We start from the raw sequence: 23,607 nt of genomic DNA on the forward strand, positions 1-23,607 counted from the left end.
AGTGAGGCAGCCGTAAGAGAACAGTGTTCAAATCAGACCTCAATATAGCTCCTTCTCACCAATTTTAGCGTTCGAAATGGCAAAGGGCTGTCCTTGCACAGAACTGTTCCCTATCTCAGAAGGAACTTAGGAGGATTCTTTGAAAACAGCCCCACAGGGAGAAAAATATCCCTGTGAATTAAAAGCCAGCGCATCAGTGGATGGGTGGCAGCTGCAGACCTGGTCCACCCTTGAGAAGCTATACTGGACCAGCACATCATTGCACAGAGATGTAGACTGTGACGTTCCCCTTTTGCCTTCAGGGCCAGCCTCTCCTGACCTCCACCCATTTTTGTTCCACCAAATCTTACTGCAGACTTTCTTTGGCCTTCCCCCCCGCTGGAAGGCCTTGATTGTGCAGCTGAGAGGTCGCCACTTGAGGGTGCCCTTGAGGTCTTCCCCCAGAGCCCATGCAGCCCCGGAGTCCCACCCTGCCCACCGCACTCTGCCTCCTCCATCGCCTCCTCCAGGAGGCCGGGTGGGGATCTACGGACCCTCCGCAAGAAAGCGAAGCAGACACGCCCTCTACTAAAATTACTTTATTACACCTCATCTGTTTTAAACATTTCCTTTGCTATGATACAAAGGATACTTACAAACAAAATATGACATAGGACCTCTGTTCTCTTATTTCCCCTCTTTCCTCCCTCCCTCACCACTCCACAAACCTTGGTAACAGCTTTAAATGCACAATCTATACAATCAATACAGGGTTATATATGAGCTATTATATACGCCTGAAACCAGAAGAGCGGAATACTGACAAGAATGATTGTACAAGAGAGAAGCCTGAATCGCTCACGGCACGCTTTGCCAGCCAAGGAAAATGCACGCCTGCAGTGGGATGGAGAGGGGCCGCTCACTCATGCCAGGCTGGGGTCCTCTCAGCACCTCCAAAACCAAAGCAAAATGATAAGAACATAAGCCTGCTGCATGAGGCCAAAGGCCTGTTCTCAGAGGAGCCAACCTGCAATGCAGGCGTACAGCCACCCTGAAGCACCTCATAGTTGATCCTCTATAAAACAAGACAAAAAATGGAGAGGTTTGGCCACTCTCTCTCTCCCCCCCCCTCCCCGAGTTCCTTCTCTTTTGAAATCTACAGGCTGCTGAGCGGGCTCTGCAGAGAGGCTGTCCCAACGCTTTTCAGAAATCTGGGCAGACAGCAAGGCCTCGTACCACGAGGGCAAGCCCTGCTTTGGTTGGGTCAGAGCATTAAAAGAACATTCCTGCATGCCATTCTTCACCAGCTGGGCCTGATGGGAGCTGTACTCCAAAACAACTGGAGGGGAAACCAGGGTAGCCCAGGTGTGGGGAATCTTTGGCCCTCCAGATGTTGCTGAACTACAACTCCCATCATTGCCCCTGGCCATTGCCCGTTTGCTGGGGCTGATGGGAGTTGTAGTTCAGCAACCTCTGGAGGGCCACACCTGGGCTACGCCGGCCACTCTGTATTCATCGCTTTCAGACGCTCAAACCCAGCACAAAGTACTCTCTCTCCAAAACCAAGGGGACTTTACATTTCGCTGTCAACAGGGCACAGAGGGTATAGAAACTCACAGCCCAATGAGCTTGCTCTCATCTGCCACTTTAAGCGGTCTCTCCAACTACAGGTGTGCATCTTTCTTTGGGGGCTTTTGACTTTCCTCCAGTTGGCAAACGGTGCTACCGTGGTGGTTTGGTTCTTTCCTTTCAAGTTAGGAGGTGTCTATAGAGCAGACAATCGGGGGGAAATGAGCAGGCAGCTTGCACAGTAAGCTGCAAACAGGGAACAATAAAAATATAAAACTACAAGACCGGAAGGGGGAGTTGGAGGATTTTCTTAATTAAAACGTAATTTTAACATATGCAACCCTTGTGCACAATGGGATGGGGTGGGCACAGAGAGAGAGAGAGAGAAAATATAACATCCAAAACCACAACAAAAAGCCTTCAACTCAAGAGGTAGGGGAAATTAATTATTACAAAATTAATAAATAGAACATCCAACTGGTTGGTAGAATAAGCCAAGTTGGCTGACCAGCCGGGGAAGGCAGGCAGGGAGGAAGATTATACATTCAAAATGCTTTTTTTAAAAAAACCCCAAGTGGGATAAAATTTACACTGAAGTTGTGTTAATAGTTCATTAGAAATCAAGTCTCGCCTTTTGTTTTTAAAGTAATCTTCACAATATAAGCAAGCTTCCAGGTTTTGCTTCGTAAAGGTCCAATGTACACTATTCACAACTCGCACACGTGCCTCAGAGGCCTTCAAGGTGAGCAAAAGATGGGCAGCAGGTTGACCCTTTGACTGGTTCATGCACAGAGGAGCCGGGCAGCTCAGAGACTGCGCACTGATGCAACGCCACCCCCCACGACCCCCCCTTGGTGCTGCTCACCTTTGAGCCCCCCCACACACACTGGGAAGAAACCACAGGAGGACATGCAGCGACAGGAGTACTCGTTATTTTAAGAAGAAAAAACACCTTTTAGTGTTGGCACAACCATTTCAGCCAATGTAGATTTTTCAGGTGTGGGGTTATGTGCTAGAGGCTTTTATTTTTTTAAAAAAAATCAGGTGGAAAAGTGAAAATTGGGGGGTGATCACATTGGCTAGATACAACCACCTGCCCCTTCCATTGCTTTCTCACCGCCTGCGGGTCAACTCAGCCCCATACAACAACACAGAGTCAACTGTCCCTCCCCCAGGCTGTGTACACCCCATACACCAAAGGCGCATGGCTCCCCCAAGGCATCCTGGGAACTGTACTCTACTCCGCACCCTTCACATGCGACGCGTCCCAGGATTCTTTGGGGAAGCCATGCGCTTTAAATGTATGGCGCGTACAGTTTCTGCAGTAATGTGCGAAGTGCAGGCTGGGTACTCCTGACCAGCGCCCAATTCCCAATTGCTCCTGTGGATCCAACATCCTAGAGGAAGAGAAAAGAGGATTCCATGCAAGAGGGTCAGCTAGCCAAGCTCTGTTCCCCTCTCTCTCCTCTGTGACACACATGGAGCCCTGGATACCTATGTGTCAGGGGAAGTCATTCAACGCTTTGCTTTTACTCTCAAGCAAATGTATAGGCCGATTCCAAAATGCCTCAGTGCCACATTCAGTCCTAGGAAAGCCAAGGGTGCCCAACAGCAGTTAATCTTCCTCCATCTCTCTTTGCATCCGTTCATCCAAACAGAAAATGGTTGGAAGGGGAGGGAGGTAGAACAGACAGACAAAGAGCCTATATATTGCTGCTTTTGAGCAAGGATTCTCTCCAGCAGAAAAAGAAAAGGAAAAAAAGCTAGTTTCTCTTGCCAAAGTCAGAGTCTGCAAGTTGCAATCCATTAACTACGGTCTTTTGAGCCTGACTTCCCGCTGAGCTAGGAGTTGCCATAGAAATCTGCGATGCCGGGATCAAACAGCAGGCAACTCAGGTTCACCTCTTTCCCTCAGCATTTGGCTATAGGGCTTTTTTCTCTCTCAGATCCAAGAACGTTTCCCTACAAAAAGGCTGGAGGGGGGGAGGGGAAGAGATGCTTGTGAAAACAGATAGGAAAGATTGCAGGCACCCCAAACGTGGGAATCAGACACTAAGATCTATCAAGCTCAAGGTGTGTTAAAATTTGGATCAGAGCTTGCCTTTTGACACACCCCATAGCTTTTATTTAAACATTTAGTGTTTAAAGGGGTGAGGGCAGAAAAGATTCCAGAATTTCAAAAGCGTGCACACAAAAACACACAAGTAATTTTGTTAAGCTAGTTTTTACAGATAAACGATAGCACCTCTTTCCCCACGTTCTCTAAAAGGGTTGTCAGGAATACTGGGAACAATGCACGCAGTCCCAAGTTACCTGTAATTTTGAGAGGGGAAAGGCAGGCCATGGATGAATGCTAGTGGTGAAGAAATGCCCTCTTTCAAAGTTTGCATTGCTCCCAGTTGGCAAGAGGCCAGTCCTCATTAAGACAGGGTGGCATTTGGTTGATGAAGAGGTCAAAACGCTGGGCTCTGGCTAAACGAGGGAAAGTTTGGGAGTGGTTCATGTACCTTTTCCACCCTACTAGAACCTAGGCTGTAGCAGTTGCAGTGATGGCTTGGAAAAGGACTGTACAATTGCTAAGAGCACTCATGACAGCAAATTAAACACCTTGATTGCTCACGCAGGCCTCATTTGCTGACAACAGCCCTGTCGCCTCTGGAGCAAGTGTTTACCCAAGGTTTTGGGCTCCCCACACCTGGGGGAAAAGAGCATTTTTAAAAAATGGACATATGTTCCATTCGTGTTACACAACTCGAGTCAGCATTATTGGAAGCAGAACATTATCCTTGTTTGGTACGAGTAAGCTAGACCCAACGCCGTGAGCTTAGAAAGAACATTAACTGGTTTGGAAGAAGATGAGTTGAGTTTTGAGGGCTCTCAGCAACATTAAAATATACATGGCTACCGTGGTAACGCCAGCAGAGAACTCAAAACAGCTAACCTTGCTTTTGTACATGGGACAATCTACCTCCCCATTGCTGTTCAAAGGCAGGTTTCAAGTGACAGGTGCCGTGCTTCATTCATGCCCCATTGCAGGGAAGGGGGAACCCATGGCCCTCCAAATGTTGTGGGATTCAAACTCCCATTATCCCTGGACCAGTGACCATTCTGGTTGCCGGGACCGATGGGCCCTGGAATCCAGCATCTAGAGGACCACAGGTCCATCTCTCCTTTCCTCTCCACCAGAGGGATGAGCTAATTCTTTACTCAAGGAATGGACTGATCTGCTTGGACACACCTGGCCCACTTTCGGTACACTGGGCTTGCTTCAGATGTTAAAAGTTCACAAAGGAATTCCTTCCCTGTGTGGACCTACAAGGCAAACGCATTGTATGAACCCAGCAGGGGGCTGCATACTTAAGCATGTCTTTTGCAATCATAAGATCCTCCGTGGCACAGAGTGGTAAGTGGCGGTAACGCAGCCGAAGCTCTGCTCATGGCCGGAGTTCAATTCCAACGAAAGGAGGAAGTCGAATCTCCGGTAAAAGGGGTCGAGGTCCACTCAGCCTTCCATCCATCCATGGTCGGTAAAATGAGTACCCGGCATATGCTGGGGGGGTGAAGAAAGGCCGGGGATGGAACTGGCAATCCCATCCCATATATACGGCCTGCCTAGTAAACATCGCAAGACACCACCCTAAGAGTCGGAAACGACTCGCAATACAAGTGTGGGGATACCTTTACCTTTTGCAGTCATGGGTTTCAAGGCTGTTAGATGTCAAAGAACCAGTACGTTCTTAAGTCTGCAAAAAGGTTAAGAGCTGGAGTAGCCTCAAGCATGGCCCATCCACTTCTTAGCTACCAACAAGATTGGGGGGGGGGGGGTTATATTTTCACTGTTGCCCTTCTTGGAGACTTCCTAGCTTTTACACACAGAGAGACAGACAGTAACTGTGCAGTGTCAGCAGAAGTCTACGAACAGGGAGACCAGAAGATAGTCTCCACTTGAAGGTGATCTAGTCCCAGTGCATCACTTCATTCTCTCCCTCTCCAGCAGACTCATGACTTGTGATTTCACAGCACCAGAGCCAGACACTGCTCTGAAAAACTCAACCAGCCCTCCCCTGGTGATCTACAAAAGGTGAAGAGGTCCTTTTTAACTACACTCAAATCAACCTCATGCCGAATTAAGGATGCCCCTTACCCTCTGGTCCACAACACGAGTCAGACACACAAGAACATTTAACTAGATACACAACCAGAAGCCCATGTATATAAAATGTACCCAGAGAGTCGTGTGTGTTTGAGGAGTCTGTGTTGCCCTCAGACTGCCTAACTAAAAGTGGAAGGCACTCGAATCTGTGGCTGTGGGGTTATGCAGGAAAAAAATAAACAGAAATAAAATCACTCACAGAAAACACCCTCCTCAGAGGCATCATTCTGAGCTCTGCTTTCAACTTCCTAGGAAGAAACCATGAATGCAGGTGCAGCCACTGTGTTGAAAAGGAAATCTACAACACATGCAAGGTTTGGGTTTTTTTTTAAAAAAGCAGATGCTGCAACAAGATAATCAACATAGCAGTGCTCAGGTGCCACCTCCCTCAAAACATAAAATGAGAGATCACGGAGGGGACATTTCAGGTATTTGCACCCCTCTCCTTCCACATTAATATGTCTTGGGGGTTTATATATACACACAGTGCTCATGAAGGAAAATCATTTTCTAGACCCCCTAAAACACCACTTGGGTGTCAGAGTTCCAGCAGCTACCAAAGAGCAGGTAGGCCCTACCCAAAACGGCTCCTGAATTTCCTTTCTTTGCTTCATGCCGTTGGACATGTCCTGTTCTTTTATGACCACCTTCACCTCACCTGGCACCTTCTAGATGTTTTGTACTACAACTCCCATCAACTTCAGCCAGCAGAATTTAACCTCTGGGATTGTGGCACTGTGGATGAGGCCAAATGAATCTGCCATTCTGTACCGGCGCCTCCTCTTTGGGCAGGGGTGGGGAACCTGTGGCCCTCCCAAGATGGTGCTGGACTCCAGCTCCAGTCGGCCAGCATGGCCAATGAGCAGGGATGAAGATGGGAATTGTAGTCCAGCAACGTCTGGAAGGCCAGAGATTCCTCACCCCTGCCTTACGCCCTCTGCCACTTCCTAGGGAAATCTACTCTGGACAGACACAGCCACACTTATCTGGGAGGAAGGAGCTCTTTCTGAAGGATTCATTACCGCTGGGATGAAGGATATGCAAAGCGACATTGTGCCTGGGACCCAGTATGATGTGCATTGCTTTAAGAGATGGATTTCATAATGGAACTAAAAAAAGGAGGGAGGCATCCAGAAACAACTCCCAGGGGATAAACATGGAAGGAAGGAAGGAAACTAACAAGCGTTTTGGGGGAAGGGATGCAAGTTGACTACAGCAGAGTTAAGGAATTCTAAAAAGCCTCTCAAATGTTGCAAATCAACTTCAGAAGGTATATGCACCTCAGAAGAACATGTAAATAAAATAAGTGGCTCTTTCACCAAAGATAGGAGGAGAGGGAATCTGCATCCCTGCAAAATTAAAAATGCAACTGGCTTCCCTAAATGGCAAATTTATTTAATTCAAAAAAGAGATCAGAGACATCTGCAAAGTTGGCTGGCTCAGACCACCTCCTGGCACCCTCTCAGCACACATACACACCTGCAGATGTGAGCACACACACACCACAACACATTTAGACCAATGGATGTGATTCAGTTTTCCAAACTATTTTAATTAAAATATTAATTAATTGAATAAATCCAGGGTCTGGCACATGATGTTGTACATGGAAGGGGCATAGGGAGAAACGATCTGGTTACAACACCACAATTCTCTCCCCCCCCCTTTTTTTTAAAAAGTGCTAATATTGAAACAGACAGCATGGAGGGAGAGGGTGAAAAAGGCAGGAGTGAAGCCTTGTTTTGCATCCCGCAAACAAGATGATTTCAGGGAAGGACAACATCCCCTCCCCAACATCAAGTCTGCCCAAAATTTTATCACAAATGCAAACAAGAATGCATGAATGAAGCAATGGGGTTCTCAAGTACCGCTCATAATTCAGCCCCTGCCAACCTGGTGCTCTAGAGCTCTTTTGGACTACAACTCCCATCAGCCCCAGCAGATGCCCCTCGCTGGCGGGGGCTGATGGAAGCTGTCATCAAAAACATCTGGAGGGCACTAGCTTGCCAAAGCCTGGCTCATGTCATTGCTCCTTGGTCTGTGTGTGTGTGTTTTGGAAAACCAGAAATGAGAAGTTCCCTCACCCCCCCCCCAAAAAAAAACATTCAGTGGTTAGCACCATGTGATTGATGTGGTACAGCCTAAAAATGGAGTCATTTCAGAGGTTCAGGGGATCCAACTGAACTGGAGGCGGTGGTGGAGGCATTTTCCAGGTTAAAAATTCAGGGCTCTTTTCTCTCTCCCTTCCTGTCCCCTTTTAGAAATAAATTAAATGGTTCAAATGTCAAAGTCAACTGAAAAGAAATGATGGATGAGAGTGTCCCCCCTCTCTCTCCCTGAAGTCAGGTTAGCTAGGAAGAAGAGCGCTACTGAGATTTTGGCAGGCACACACACACGCGCCCCAGACTATAAAAAGCAGGACCAAAACAGGGTTGTTGTGACCTTATTTGCCCCCTGCCACACCACTTTCAAAAGAATCCCCGATGTTTGGCGAGGACAACTGTGCACAGTTCAGCATTAGAAGGCCCCTCCTTCCTCACATCAGCCCCTTCCTTCATCCTCCTCTCTCTCTATTTTAAAGAAAGGGGCTGATTTGGCTTATAGGGTCATCTTTGTTCCCAGTGATATGAACTGGAGGTCAGAGAGAAAGAGAGCAGGGGAGGAGCTAAGAATCTGGAGTGTTTTCTTTTTAATTTCACACAAAAGCAAGGCTACAGCTGAGCGTCAAGAAGAGTAAAGTAATGACAACAGAAGATTTATGTAACTTTAACGTCGACAACGAGGACATTGAACTTGTCAAGGATTATCAATACCTTGGCACAGTCATTAACCAAAATGGAGACCGTAGTCAAGAAATCAGAAGAAGGCTAGGACTGGGGAGGGCAGCTGTGAGAGAACTAGAAAAGGTCCTCAAATGTATCACTGAACACTAAAGTCAGGATCGTTCAGACCATGGTATTTCCGATTTCTATGTATGGATGTGAAAGTTGGACAGTGAAAAAAGCGGGTAAGAGAAAAATCAACTCATTTGAAATGTGGTGTTGGAGGAGAGCTTTGCGGATACCGTGGACTGCGAAAAAGACAAATAATTGGGTGTTAGAACAAATTAAATCAGAACTGTCACTAGAAGCTAAAATGATGAAACTGAGGTTATCATACTTTGGACACATCATGAGAAGACAGGATTCACTAGAAAAGACCATAATGCTGGGGAAAAACAGAAGGGAGTAGAAAAAGAGGAAGGCCAAACAAGAGATGGATTGATTCCATCAAGGAAGCCATAGACCTGAACTGACAAGATCTGAACGGGGTGGTTCACGACAGATGCTCTTGGAGGTCGCTGATTCATAGGGTCGCCATAAGTTGTAGTCGACTTGAAGGCACATAACAACAAAAATATTTTAAAAAAAGGTCACACTGATTTTAAAAAAGAACCAAGCTGCGGTGTGACAGATGTTTGAGTATTTTGTATACAGGTGTCGCATGGACATGAACACATTCAGAAGAAACCTTGCATTTCTGAGCCCTAAAGATGTGTTAAAAGGCAAAATCCTAGTGTTAGTAGCTAGTGTTTGTTTAAATGTGCAAGGGAAATTTACAAGGAACGCCAACTGCAGTGAGGACAATCTCTTCCCCCACCTCTTTCTTCACCTCAGGTCAAGCTCCCCTCAGCTTAGCCCCTGGCTGATGCTAATTGCTGTACATCTTTTGCTGCCTCGACGACCAAGGCCCCAAATTTCCCGGGCGCAAAAAGAGGGGCAGAGTCTAGCTTTTGGAAAAACTTGTTCCTAAGCCCCCACCCAACCTGGAACCTGCTTGGGAGCAAAGCCTCTGGCGACCGCAATGGCTTAAAAATGGTGTCGGGGAGGATTCGCAGCAACCGAGAACCTGGGCAAAGGACAGGTCGTGCGCTGCAGATGTCTACAGAGGAACTGCAACAGGCCAGTCAGCAGCTGGGGGTGGGGGGAGGGCGAGGGACCCCAACGGTGCTTCGCTCCCCATGGCAACTAAAACACTCAGGACGCACGTTGGCCGCGGCTTTACATGTAAACGAGAAAAAACTGGCAAGACCAAGGAGGTGAACAAAATACAACAAAATGAAAATGTAGTGTTAGAAAGGAGGAAAGCTCCTTGCTTGCCAAATGGCATGTTTGCACATTATGGCATCGTTCACAATACCTCTGGGAATTTGGACTGGTTGGCTGCAAGTCTCCCCCCCCCAAAAATATATATATATATATATCTCAAGAGCACAGCAGACAGACCAGGGCGATTCCGGGCGTCTGGTGAGTTGTTCTGATGCTTCACTAAAATGAGATGTCACAGTATTAAGCCAGAAAGAAAGAGGCGGCCTCTCTGGCCCTTCCTCCCCAGCAGCCACCCCCCCACAGCCTGTTGGGCTGAACGGCAAACAGGTTTCTAGCAGGCGCATTGGACCAGTGCAGTTCTGTCCCAAGTACGTGATCGTGTGTGCTCTGAACCAGCAACTTCACCTCTTAGTGCAACAGAGAAAGCGTGCGTTGGGGGCACAGCGCCGCCTGCCCTCCCCCCAGCTCCTCTCAGCAGGCGCAATCCTCCTGGCCCTACTTCTTAGTGGCACATTTCTGCCGGGTCCCTTGTGCGCGGGGGGGGGGGGATTTAAATAGAGAGAGAGGAAAGCAGGAGTGCATGGGCTTACCCCTGATTTGGCTAATTCATCAAGAGTTTGGGTAAGGGGACACCTGCCCTCCCTCCTTTCCTTCACTCCAGCAGGGCAAGGAGCAGATGGAAGGACCACCCCTTACCACTGAAAGAGCTGCCCCTCTCTCCTGGACTCCACACCACGTCCTTAGAATAATCTCTTTTTTTAAAAAAAAAGAAAGAAGGGAAGAGAGAGGGAGAGACTCTGCAGCCAAATACTATGACATCCCAATTAGTAAACCCAAAACAGAATGCTGTCCAAAACGAACGCACTCGCCAGTCGGCACCCAGAGTCCGCACTGCCCAGGCCGGCCTCCCGGGAAGGGGTGCCTGTCGGCAGTGTCTGTTGGCAGACAGCTCCAGTGGAATTGCCACCCTCAGGTACAGATCTTGACGCTATTATGTATAAGACATGTGTGACCCGTTGGAGATTTGCGAAGTGACGCTGGCGCTTCTGCTCATGCCCTGCTCCGTCCGTCCCCCAGAAGCCGTCCGCCTCAGAGCCTGGGGGCTGTTGCGGACCCCTAGCGAGCTCCCTCGGGGTACCCCCTGCATGGGCCCTGAGGGGTGACCCCATGGCTGGGGGCCGCCTTGCATCGGGTGGCCCCACGCTTGCGGCTGGCCACCCATGGGGTGACCCCAGTGAGGCCCCATGGCACCCCCGGAAGGATGGTGGGACCAGCTTGAAGCTCCCGGGTAGCTGTGGCTGAACGCCTCAGGGGAGAGATTCGAGAGGACCATGTTGCTGAAGCCCAGCCGCAGGCTCTCCGAGTCAAACGCCTCGATCTCCCGGGCCTGGCGCTCCAGCAGGCTCCGGATCCGCTCTGTGCGCTCGTTCTGTAATGCCAGCATCTCTTCCTCGATCTGGGCAGGAAAGAAGTGGAGGGGAAGGTTTACTTCAGAACAGCAGAACTGCACAAAGTACCTTGCAATGACATGCAGAAGACTGTAAAGAAAGCAGCGCTGAGGTATCCCACGTTAAAACAGGAGTTGCCATTCCCCAGCAAGGCAAACCGCAATCCAAAAAATACATTTGACCTGTTGGCCTCAAATCGGTAAACACTCACCAATCACAACCCACGTCAGTTATTAACAGACTCCGGCAATTGACTAAGGCGTGGCTGCTTCTCTTCCACCAAAAGGCAACACCAGCTGTCTTCCCCCTCCCGCCCCACTCCCCAAAAGGCACAGAAATTAGCGAGATGGCAAGCTCCGACTATCCAAGAGGTGAGTAAGATCACAAAACGACTCACAGCAGGAGTTCGCCTTGCTCTTAAGGAAGGTCACCAGGCTAGCCTTTCTGTCTTGGAGCTACACAACTGGGGGGAAGATCTCTGGCCATTCCAGTGGCTGCCTTAGTCCACCCTCATGCTTGAGAAGCAACTGACTGGCGATCCAGGGGACTATTTGTCCGCTAAGAGCTGGGCTAGACCCTGCCAAGCTGCCTGCCCTCACTTGCCTGCCCTCACTTGCCAACTCTGGGGGCAGAGAACCTTGACAGGGCAAAGTGGCATTCCTCTGCCCAGATTAACGTAAGCAAGATGTCAGCAGGATAACCTGAGGTGCTTCTATCGAAAGTCACACTGCAAAGGAGGCTTTAATGCAATCAGGGGTCTTGACTGCATCATAAAATACAGGCACCAGCGTACACCTAAAAAAAGGCCACCAATTCACTCTGAAGCCCCTAAAGGGCTCGAACTCTCCAAGGCCAAGTCAAGCTACAGGGTGGCCACTCTTGTGATCTCAACATGCCTCTTTACAAAATCTTTAGCAGCCATTTCTCTAGAGATGTGGCCTCACTGGCTACATCAGCATTTGCAGGAAACCCCCCCCCCAAAAAAAACAACTGGATTGACCCTAGAGAGCTAGACAGCTCTACAGCTACACTGGAGGCAGCCAACAGGTGGCAGCAGAGGTTGCCTGACGCAATTGCAGTGGTTCTTAACCTTTTGGGGGGCACCGACCTCTTTGAGACTCTGATGAAAGCTATGGACCCCCATACAGAAATACATTTTATTGCATTAGAAGTTGATTTTTTTTTGCGCCTGGTTTGTGGACCCTCTATGGGTCCCTAGACCCCAGGTTAAGAACTGCTGCAACAACAGGAGGCCACCTGCAACTTAGGGACATGGGGCAGCTTTGAAAACCTGCCAGGTTGTGCACCAGAAGAGTATATTTAAGCTCTTCTTTCCATGCCCCACTTGCTAGCATCTCCACAGGGAGAGAGGGAAAGAGCAGAACAGCCCAAAATCCACCCCTATTCTCAAGTTGCACCCACTGGATGGAATCGGATTGCCACCAAATCCCTTTTGTTGACTTTAAACTCCAAGTTACGACAGCATAGTAAAATGACAGCGTCACAACCTAAAAGTCAACTTAGCTACAACGCAATGACCCCTGGGGGGAAAGGAAGAAGAAGAGCAGAAGTCATGAAGGGGGAGGTGCAGACGAACAGCCAGCTTAGGAGAAGTTTTCCCCTCCCCCTGGGGTGAGGCTTCCCCACCTGCCATGCTAGCATTAGATCTCAGATACGTCTGTGCGTTCATATGGCCCGCTTGCATTGGCTGCCTGCATGTTTCTGAGCTCGATTCAAGGTGCTGGTTTTAACCTATAAAGCCTTACACGGCTTGGGACCACAATACCTGGTGGAACACCTCTCCCGATACGAACCCACCCGTACACGACGCTCCACATCAAAGGCCCTCCTCCGGGTGCCTACTCCGAGGGAAGCGCGGAGAATGGCAACAAGGGAGAGGGCCTTCTCAGTGGTGGCCCCCAAATTATGGAATGATCTTCCTGGCGAGGTGCGCCTGGTGCCAACACTGTCCTCTTTTCGGGGCCAAGTCAAGACTTTCCTCTTCTCCCAGGCATTGTAGCATGTGTTTTTAAATTGCTTTTTTAAAAAATGTGTTTTTAAATTTATATATTTCTTTCTAATGTTTTTAATTGTTGTAAACCGCCCAGAGAGCTTCGGCTCTGGGGCAGTATACAAATGCAATCAATCAATCAATATGGCACACCCTTGAGTCACTGGAGAGGCAGAGACAGCTGTCACCCGACCCTCCCCCCCGCACCGCAGCCATGTACATGGACAGGGAAACAACAGCAGCCAAATCACACAGAGCACGTATATACCCCAAGTCACAGCACAGGTCTGGTAGATACATGGGTGTTGTCAGACACACTGTGGCTCCTGGGTGGCGGCAGAGTAGCCAAGGATACTACAGGAACAGGCTGTTGTCACTGCCTCTTTTTCCTAACAGTATTGCTGAGCCTTTGAAGCTGCTGGGGGAATGCAAGACTCTGCACAGCACCAACCATCATAGCTGGACCACAGGACCAGGGTGCCCAAGCATCCACTTTCTCATTTCTCCATAGATTTGTGGTCAAATGGCCTGGTTCATGTAACACAAAGCCATGGTTTGTTCACCAGAGGTAACACAAAGAAACCATGGCTTCTTTCTCTAAACTTTAGCTTTGTTTCCCAGCCCATAAAGCTCAGTGAGTGTCTGGGGTGGGGCAGCCAAAGAAAGGGCGTTGGGTTCGCGTGAACATAAGGCCAAGCCACAGTTAACAAAAACCAAGGCTCTTAAGCCAACAAACCACATTTTCAGGTTATGGCTTGCTGCTCGGCAGCATTCACCAACACCAAGCCATGGTTTAACAAACCATGGTTTGGTGTTGTGTGCGAACCATGCCACTGTCCTGCACGGCTCCTTCCCCATGCCAATCAAAATGGCAGAATCGTGATGAATTTATCATGTGAGGTGAGAGGAAGATGGGCAAGTCTATTGATTTTTTGGTTGTGCGTATAATTTATGTGCATTTTAGGCCACCGCCAGCTCCGCCCCTCCCCTCATACCTTCTGCTCCAAGAGCGCCCTGCGCAGGGACACCCGCTGCTCCAGCTCGTGGAGCTCCCGGTCGTGCTGAGCCTCGGCCTGCATCTTGATTTTGCTCTGATAGGCATTCAGCAGCTCCAGTTCCTGCTGCAGCTGCATCTTCAAGACCTGGCACTCCGCTTCCTGTGCCTCATCCAATCGCAGCTGCAAAGAAAAAAAAGGGGGGGCACAGATGAGTAGGCGGAGAAGAAGGGTGTGAGAAGGCAGGCGGATATCTGGCTGTGATGCCTGCTAAGGAAGGGGATGTGGGAGGTGGAAAGAGCACACAGCTCTGGTGCTCAAAAGCATGCACCGGCTGCCCATGTGTTACCAGGCCAGGTTATTATTTATTATTTATTGCACTTTTAAACTGCCCTTTAGCAACAGGCTCTCAGGTTGAAGGTTCTTGTATTCAAGATACCTTAAGGACTGCCTGATCCCTTCTATCCCTGGCCTGATCACTAAGATCTTCAGGGGTAGGCTCAATTCTGTGGAACTCCCTCCTGGCTGAGATTATACATTCCCTCCAAGCACTTCAGATGCTTGACAAAGACCTTTCTGTTCCAGCAGGCATTTTAAGGAAGCTCTCTGTTTTTATGCTTCATTTTAGTTGATTGTGTGGCGTAGTGGTCAGAGTGCTGGACTATGACCTGGGAGGCCAGGGTTCGAATCCCCACACACCCCTGAAGCTCACTGGGTGACCTTGGGCCAGTCACTGCCTCTCAGCCTCAGAGGGAGGCAAAGGGAAACCCCCTCTGAATACCGTTTACCACGAAAACCCTATTTGTAGGGTCGCCGTACGTCGGAAGCAATGTGAAGGCAGTCCATTTCCATCCATTATATACTTTTTAATTTTTATGTACACCACCTAGAAACTTTGGTAATTAAGTGGCATATTAACAGCTTGCATAAATAAAATGTTTATTTGTCCAAGCTATTTATAAGCACTATGGCTCAGCAACGCTCCTGCAAAAGGCGCCACCCCCGGGCTTTCTATGGAGAGGCCTAACAAGCAAGGGAGGAATGAAAGAAGGAGGGAGGGAGGGAGGGAGGGAGGAGGCCTCTTGGGTCCTGCAAATTCAACTCCCCTTATGGGAAAGAAAGTGCTGCCCAGCTGGCCGGGCCTCAAGCGGGCACTCACGGCCTGCGTGGAGAGCATCTCGTTGATGCTGTGGTCGTACTGCTCGGCGAGGATGGCCAGCTTCCGGGTCTGCTCCTCCTTGAGCCGCTTCAGGACGGCCTTGTGCTCGCTCTTGGGGGTGGTCTCCAGCAGGTGGTTCCGCAGCGCCTTGTACTGCCGGGTCTGGATCTTGCACGTGTCCTGGAACTGCTTCTTAATCTGCAGCTCTTTTGACTAGAGAGACAAGCAGAGGGCAGCTCCGAGACGGGGTTCGGAAGCGGCCGCTCCGCAGGGCCCCATGCCAGGGGCTCAGTGTGGGGGGCCCCCTCTGTCCAGTTGCCCAATGTCCTGGGTGGGGCTCCCCCGCCCCCCGCCCCGCCCCCCCGCAAAGCCTACCTTCAGGCTCTTGGGCTGCTGCCGGACCTCCATGACGTGCTTGCGCCGCAACTCCCGCTCCCGCCGCTTGTTGTACTCCAGCTGGTTGGTCAGCTCCGTCTGGTGCTGCAGGCGGATGAGCTCGCAGCGCATCTTCTGGATGGTGTTGAGGTGCCGGAACTCTAGCTCCTGCATGGACTCGTGCTGGCGCAGCAGCATGGCGTGCTCCAGGTCCTTCTGCGTCTGCCGCTTGTTCAGCTCCTGAGCCCCAAGGACAGGACAGTCACTCAGCAGAGAGAAGGGGTGCAGCCGGAGAAAGGGGTGCCCCAAAACCACACAAGCATTTGCCGATTGGGGTCAGACCCCAAGCAAGGGCCGCCTTGTGCAACAGACAGGCAGGGCGGGATGGGGACAGCCTTCCCCTGGTAGCTAGGGTTAGGCTGCCTCTGTACATGGAAGTTCCATTATAGTACCACAGCAATCAGCTGTCAATAGACTCGTCTTCCATGAATCTAACTATCCTTTCGAAAAAGGCATCTGAGCTACAAACCGTCACCTCATCTTGCAATGTCTTTTGTCCGTATTTGTTGTTTTCAATCCCATTTTATCTGACTTCACCCTGTATCAATAGCTTCCAGCTATGAAGAGGCTTTTAAATTTGATTAACACAACCACCAACGAACTGATTGTTATTTGAAAAAGTGCTTCTGGTCTATCCTGAAACCTGGTTATTTACCCGAGCTTTTTAGACAATGTTAATCCCGCTGCTTAATTTGTAATGACCATCGCTTGTATTTTATTTATTCATTCACCGTCTTGTCCACTCCTGATCTATAAAGTTGGATTTGTTGTTTTAATTATGGGTTTTTGAATAGAGGGAAATTGCTAAATAATGTACACTGCTCTGGATTATGAAATGCTGCAGAGGAGCCCCATAATTACCAAGAGGTGGCCAGCCTGTGCCCCAGAGAAGTGAATTATTATTTATTAAATTTATGTCCTGCCCTTCCTCCAAGAAGAAGCCCAGAATGGCCTGGAGTGGTGGAATTGGCCTTTCCTGGCTGGTCAGAGGACAAAGAGCAAAGCCCTTTCCTGCTTGTGAGTTCTTTTCCACTGGACAAGAGGAATGGTGTGGAAATATACCCACTTCTGCACCCGTTTTGACTGGTTCCAGAGACACCAGTCCAGGCTCCATAGCTGATTTTCCTTACCCTAATGCAGCTCAATTAAAATTATTATGGTGGAGAAAAATGGCATCTTTCTGTTTTTGTGATGTCCTTCAGAGACCGAACAGATCTGCAAACCAGACTGGTACATCACGACTTCTCCATTTCCCTATCTTGAACCACTATACCTGTATCTCCTGTTCTAAAAAGAAAACCTTGAATGGGCCAGACTGAATCAACCCACATCTGTAGATTAGCTAAACTATTTGACTTCACAGTGAACACTATTTTTAGCACTGATACATTTATTATGCCCAGATGTGAAGCAGACACATTCTCAGATCATCATCTAGGTTTTGGTAATAAAGCAGCAATTGTTTGTATTTAATTTGGTCCTATTAGATTTGGCTATAATTCTTTCGCTTTGATGACAGTAGATTGTTTTATCAAAACTGTTGCAAAAGTTGCAGTGTATGTCACCTTGGCATATGACTTATCTAAGTCTTTCATGTAGCTGGATATTTTGTGGAATGTAGTCTTGATTTTCTGATAAATGAGAACGCTAACCATTAAGTCAAGGGACACATCAAAGCTTTATCTTCTTCAAAGGAAAAAATTAGTATAAACATCCCTTCCTTTGAGCAGTTCTCTTCCTGTTTGAGGGGCACCAATCATTTCTCGCTTGCATCGCAGGCTGCCCTGCTGGTTCAGGTAATTATGATTTTATAGGGTTTCTCAACTCTGAATCAATTTTTTAGAACGAAGAGTAGTACTAACCCTAATAACAGTATCTTATAATGCTTCTGTGTCATTGACTAATTTCCACCACACGGTCCATGGTCCTCAACTGAGAAAAGCAACTTCAGGAAACACACCGGACTGAAGTCTGAATAATGTCTTAGGAAATGTTCTGTCATCCATTTGCTTTTACTTTGTGGGTTTTCACTCACTTTGTAAATGTATAAATGTGAACAAAATTTGTATTTTAGGTATGTAAATATAGCAACAGCTTAATTTATTTAGCTTTCTTTTATCTCAGTTGACCTAAAAATGTACTTATTCGCTTTGTACTTAATGTATTTCAATCTAGGTTATTTCTTTTGTAATACTTAAATTTATTTTATGTTTTTACATTGTTGGCTTCTGTCCTGCTTGAATTCATTGTTTTGTAAACTGACTTCTCTTTGTGGTAAGCCACTATGGGCACAGCTTGCTGTGGAAAAGTGGTGTGTAAATAAACTCAATCAATCAATCATTTATTTTCTCTACTGTAATGTTGGATGAAGTTCTGTTCAGGAAATGTATCTACCAAACTTGTCTCCCTAAAGCTCATCCCCGACTTTCAAATCTCTGTGTGCTAAAACGGGGTGGGTGGGGATTAACTCTCCCCCTTAATGAGGCATCTGCTGCGGAAGCTTAACTCTTGTGAAGCTTAACTGCCCCGCTGGAGAGTTTCCCTCTGAACAGAGCAAATCTGCCATAACGGCAGGGGCAGAAAGGACCGCAGGGCGGGTGGCATGCAGTGCTGCCGTCAATCCAGCCCAGGTGCGGAATGAGGAGAGCTTCCGCCCCGTGCTGGGGGACAGGGCCAGCAGCCTGGGTCCTCTCCCGGCGCCTCCTACGCACCTCCCGGACAAGATCCTGCTCCAGGTTGTGGCGCGCCAGCAGCATCCGCCTCTTGAAGCGCCGGCACTCCAGGTCCAAGTACTGCCGCTGCCGCCGGAGCAGGTTAGCCTCTTCCTCTGCCTGGAAGTGCTGGATGTTCTCCTTCTGCTTGGACAGCCACTCCTGTTTCTCTTTCTTGGGAGTGCTCTGGTTTTCACTCAGCTCCTGGAAGGGACAAGAGCGGGATGCCTCTGAGCCACAGGCAGAGCGCGATGAAAAGCCAGCGGGCCAGCTTGGCTTGTGGGGGAGATGGGGGCTGGGACAGGAGGCTTCTTTCCCTTGCATCCCTTGGCATTGCCAGGAGCTCAGAAGTAAGGAGAGAGGCGCAGCCCTCAACAGGGCGCACAAGCTGCGAGAGCAGAGCGTGGGGCATCCTACCAAGGGAGGAGGGACTGCCGTTGTGGGACAGCATTGCACATCCAGGGCAATTGCTTCCAAGGGAACAGAGAAGTCCTGGCTGGAGAATGGACAAGCTTTCTGTTTTACAGGGGCAGTGTGTAAAATGCATGTTTCCGCACCAAGGGCTTTGCTAGGCCAAAGACAATGTTACAGGAACCCCAGCAATACCATCATCCCAACAAAGAGATGGATTTTTTTTAAAAAGGGGAGGGTTATGCGGTGCAGGAGAATACAAGGTTCTAACCCCTATAAGCAAGACAAGCCACAAACTGCCATATCAAGAGGCCCTGCTAGGCAAAAGGGCTTGTGAGAGGAGAATCTCCCCATTCACACAAAACGACAAAGTTTTGCAACAGGCTGTCAGTGAGCCTGGCTGCTGGGTGGATGCCCCTTGTGCCCTCACGGGCCCCACCTCCTGTCGGAGACGGTTTACCTCTTTGAGCTGTTCCTTGCGCAGTTTGTACTCTCTTTTCTGGGACTCCAAGAAGCTGTTCAGTTCCTTCTTCTGCTGCGCTTGGATGTGCTGCTGGAACTTCTTCTCCTCGTTGGCCATGACTTTTGCCTACCCCCAAAGCCCAGGAGACAAATGGCAAGTGGCTGAGAATGCAACCACACACAACGCCATCTGCATTACCATCCGATACACTTGAAATACAGGAGCTGTGACGCAGGCACCCCTTCCTCCCACATGTACACACACCCTTAACGCTAGCAGGAAATGCGCTGAGCCAGCCTTTGCCGACCTGGTGCCTTCCAGACGTCTAGGACTACAACCCCCATCAACCAAGCTGGCCGGGGGGCACCAGGTCGGCAAAGGCTGCATCATGCCTCCCCAAAGGAGGCAGGCGGGCTGTTCTGTGTCAACTGACACCTGCTGAGCAAACGCCAAGGCAGCTGCTGCCGCCTACCTCCTTCTCCATCGCCGCCTGGTGCTTCTTAATGAGCTTCTCCATCTCCGCCGCGAAGTTGTTGCGCTGCGTCTCCAGGTCCTTGTCCAGCCTCAGGCGATGCTCGTCCATCTCGGCCTTCAGCTTGTTCTCCAGGGCCATGAGCTGCTTCTGATGCTGCCGCCGCATGCGCTTGTAGCCCGACATCTGCTCCCGCAGCTCCGAGTCTTGCTCGTGTTCCTGCATTTGCCTCGTCACCTGCAGGTGGGCAGGGGAAGGAAAAAAACAAGAGTGCAACGGCCGGTGGAATTCTTAAATGCACATGCAGCCAGGCCTATGAATTGTGGCTCAGTAAAAGGCAGTTTCGTATGTTCCTGTTTAAATCATCCCTTAACTCAGAGCCATGAGGACTGGAATCTTGCTTTATCGGTCCATAAATGTATGCAAATGTAAGATTTATTTATTGATCCACAGCTCAGAGCTGGAGCGCCTGCTTTCCATGCAGAAGGCCCTGGTTCAGTCCCCAGCATCTCCTGGTAGGGCTGGGAATACCTCCTGTCTGAAACCCTGGATAACTGCTGCCAGTCAGTGTGGGCAATACTGAGCTAGTTGGGCCAATGGCCTGACTCAGTAGAAGGCAGCTTGCTACGTTCCTATTTCTTTCCTATGTCAGCTGTAGAAATTGTTGAGGAGAATATTAGGGGCACCCTCTCAGCTAGCAAGCAACTATGAAAATTATGCATATTAAAGAAATAGGTCTCTTCCTCCTCTGTAAAAACATTTTACATTACAAATCTAAAGCAAAACATCTCCCCTCCCCCAAGTTTTAAAACCACCATTGTATTTACTTTATAGATTTGCCTTGCAAGACAAGGTGTTTTGATATTGCTCCGTATGAAATGTACCTAAAAGGCTTCAAAACACATTCGAAGTGTCGGAGCTGGTCACTCAGCCAGACACTTAAAATATATACAGATGAGACAAACTAGAATGCCGCACAGGTTTTTAATTGTTTGACTTATGCAACAGAGGCGTGTGTGTGCGTGCGTTTTACAGGAACCACCTTGGATTTGGTGGGGGGGAGGGGAGGGCTGTGAGATCTTTATCCCTGTGTAGATCTTTTAAAATTTCTGTTTGAAGAAAAAAAAAAGAAGTCTGATGTACTCCTGTTTTTTGTCGAGTTGGCCGGTAATGTGTAGCTATTATGGGCTGAATCCATTGTTACTCACAACAGTCCCACTGACATTCATAGATATGACTAAAATAGGTCTATTAATGTCAATGGGTCTGCTCTAAGTGGAACCTAGTTGGATACAACCTTATATCATGTTTATGCAGCTCACAATACTGTTATATTTTTATATTGTGATTCCTGAACAGTACAAGTGGAGTTAAAATTTTAAAATAACAAAATTAAAACGACCCATACATGTCCACAGATGTTGGCCAGCTTCTTCACAGTCTCTCGCTGACTCACCCGGGATGACACAGGCAAGGGCCTAAAACCAGGCCATAATAAGCGTGGGCAGGGGGCGGAGGGGCAGAGTTAAACCTACCAGCGATGCTGTGCGTATGGTAGCGAAGTGCTCTCGGTTGCGGTAATGGGATCGGTGGCGAGACACCTGGGGTGGAGACTGTGGCTCCGACACTCTCGATCGAGAGTCAGAATCCTCTCTGTAGTTTTCTTCCTCCTTGGGAGGAGAAGGAACATTAGTGGAATTAATTAACTCATTTAAAAAGAAACGCCTTGACCATTTTGGTTCTAAGCGGGCCACATTAAGAGACTTTGAAAAGCCAGTTGCTGTTCCCAGCCAGCTGCATGTTTAGAACTGTTCACAGGGAAGGAAAGCCCTCTTCAGCCGGCCAGCCTGGCCTTTCATTATCAAGACTCACTTGCTCTGTGACTGCACACCAGAGGCACAAGCACCGGTGGCTCGATGTCAGTGGGGCAGTGGAATCCGCTTTGGGTTTTCGTCCGGGCACCATGGACAGCTCCTTGGAAGTTTGGACAAAAGCCTGGAGCAGATTCCACTGCCCCACCAATATCAGTCAGCAGATGCCACTGGACAAGGAGGGGAATGAGCTTCTGAAATGTTCAAAGGAGCCATGATCACATCGCCTAAGTCTCTGCTAAGCACCCGTTACCACCAACCCTTTCTGCACTCCTTCAAAGGTCAACAAGACTAATTCAACCAAATCAAAACCCAACTGGATAGGCCCTCTCTTCTGAACGTGAACTTCGTCAGCAGGTAAAACACCACCAAGAACATACTACAAGGGAAACCCAAGCACCTGCTTAAGAGGCATTTGAGGCAAGCTCCCCATCCTGGTGCCCTCCAGATGTTGCTAGACTCTCGACTCCCATCCCTCCTGACCACTGGCCATGCTGGATGATAGGAGCTGGAGGGCACCAGGTTGGAGGAGGACTAGCCTACGGCATCAACCTGCACGCGACTATGATTGCTCCTGCTGCACAGTGAGAAAGGGATGCCTCAGTGCTTGGAGAGCAGGGCTCAGGTGGAAAGAGACTGTAGTAAACCCTTCACCATGGCCAGCAGAGTTGGCGTGACTGTGAGGCGAAGCGGCAATAATAGACAGGGAGCTTTGGGTACCACATAAGAGGGCAGAGTTCCCAGAGGTCTCCCGCCCACGCCCGACTGAAGTGGCAGGTTGCGCAGGAGAACTTTCCCAGTGGTCTGTGCTCACTTTCTGCCATGACTTCCTTTGCAACCTCCAAGAAACAGGGGGAAGGCCCAGTGTTCCTCTCTGCTCTTCTATCTTACCCTGGAGACCCGCACCAACAATTTTTGCACCCAAATCCTTCATTCTTTCCCTCAGAGGCTGAGGCCAGGCTCGCTTCTGCCAAGTCTGCTCAGCCCAGACCTGAGTCACTCTTTCATTCCAGGCAGAGGGCTCACCGTCTTGTGATTCCCACTCCCGGCCTCCCCACGCTGAGTGGAAACAACTCATCTCTCCTCACCATCTCCCCCTGAGATATCTCAGTCTCTGCTCCCGGCCCCAACATGTCGTCTGTGTAGCCTGTGAAGCTGGAAACCAAAAATGGAGCTTATGTTTATTTTTAATGCTACCTAGGACCATGTTGTCTGCCTTGCTGCTTGAGAGGAAGGGATATTACGAGCAACGTCCTCCCCTCCGCCCACCCACCAACAACTTGGCTCTTTGGCTGCTGTAAGGATTACCGGCTTCAAGTGGATGACTGAGCTGTTGGACATCACCGTGTGGTCGCCTTCCATCATATCCAGCTCGCTCTTGTCGTCCGAGGCATCTGGAAGACTATTAACACTACTACTTTGGCTACTGGCACTAATGGACATGCTAGGGATGGACTGGTTGCTCCCGACACTGTTCACTGTTCCTGTCCGGCCCATGCCATGGTCTTGCTCCTGTGAAAGGGAGAGGGAGGAATATGGAGGGTTAGTAGCAGGGCAGCCTGCTCCAGTTGCAACATCAGTGCCTTTCCAAGCAAGGCTGCAGCAAGCAAAGCTCTCTTTTCAGCTAAACGGTCAGGTCTACAGGTAAGACCAGGAAGGTCCCCAAGTCACCTGGGGAGAGAAAATGTTGTTTGTGTCTACTGGACATTGCCAGCTGCACAGACTAGGTCTCTACGGCTCACAGGGCAGGTGTTTGTGGAGAAGAACTTTACAGGGCTAGGATGAGGGTTCAAACTCCTTTTGCTTGGGTCCATGCTTATTGGCTGGCCTTGTATAGACCAC

At 49.2% G+C, this 23,607-nt stretch overlaps 1 protein-coding gene across 2 annotated transcripts in view; it reads right to left on the reverse strand.

The window, feature by feature from the left end:
* Positions 1 to 591: 591 nt before the first annotated feature.
* Positions 592 to 23,607, reverse strand: part of TAOK1 (TAO kinase 1) — a 75,126-nt gene continuing 52,110 nt past the window's right edge. For both annotated transcript variants that reach the window (XM_061605520.1, XM_061605521.1), the window contains 9 exons: positions 23,074 to 23,277; positions 21,430 to 21,564; positions 19,895 to 20,131; positions 19,420 to 19,548; positions 18,549 to 18,752; positions 15,778 to 16,017; positions 15,403 to 15,615; positions 14,244 to 14,426; positions 592 to 11,245 (listed from right to left, as the gene is read on the reverse strand). In XM_061605520.1, coding sequence (XP_061461504.1) covers positions 10,781 to 11,245; positions 14,244 to 14,426; positions 15,403 to 15,615; positions 15,778 to 16,017; positions 18,549 to 18,752; positions 19,420 to 19,548; positions 19,895 to 20,131; positions 21,430 to 21,564; positions 23,074 to 23,277 — 2,010 coding nt within the window. In that variant the 3' untranslated portion in view covers positions 592 to 10,780. The remainder of the gene's footprint in view (positions 11,246 to 14,243; positions 14,427 to 15,402; positions 15,616 to 15,777; positions 16,018 to 18,548; positions 18,753 to 19,419; positions 19,549 to 19,894; positions 20,132 to 21,429; positions 21,565 to 23,073; positions 23,278 to 23,607) is intronic.

The sequence above is a fragment of the Rhineura floridana genome, chromosome 21 (genome assembly GCF_030035675.1).
Source record: "Rhineura floridana isolate rRhiFlo1 chromosome 21, rRhiFlo1.hap2, whole genome shotgun sequence".
Classification (NCBI taxonomy): Eukaryota; Metazoa; Chordata; class Lepidosauria; order Squamata; family Rhineuridae; genus Rhineura; species Rhineura floridana.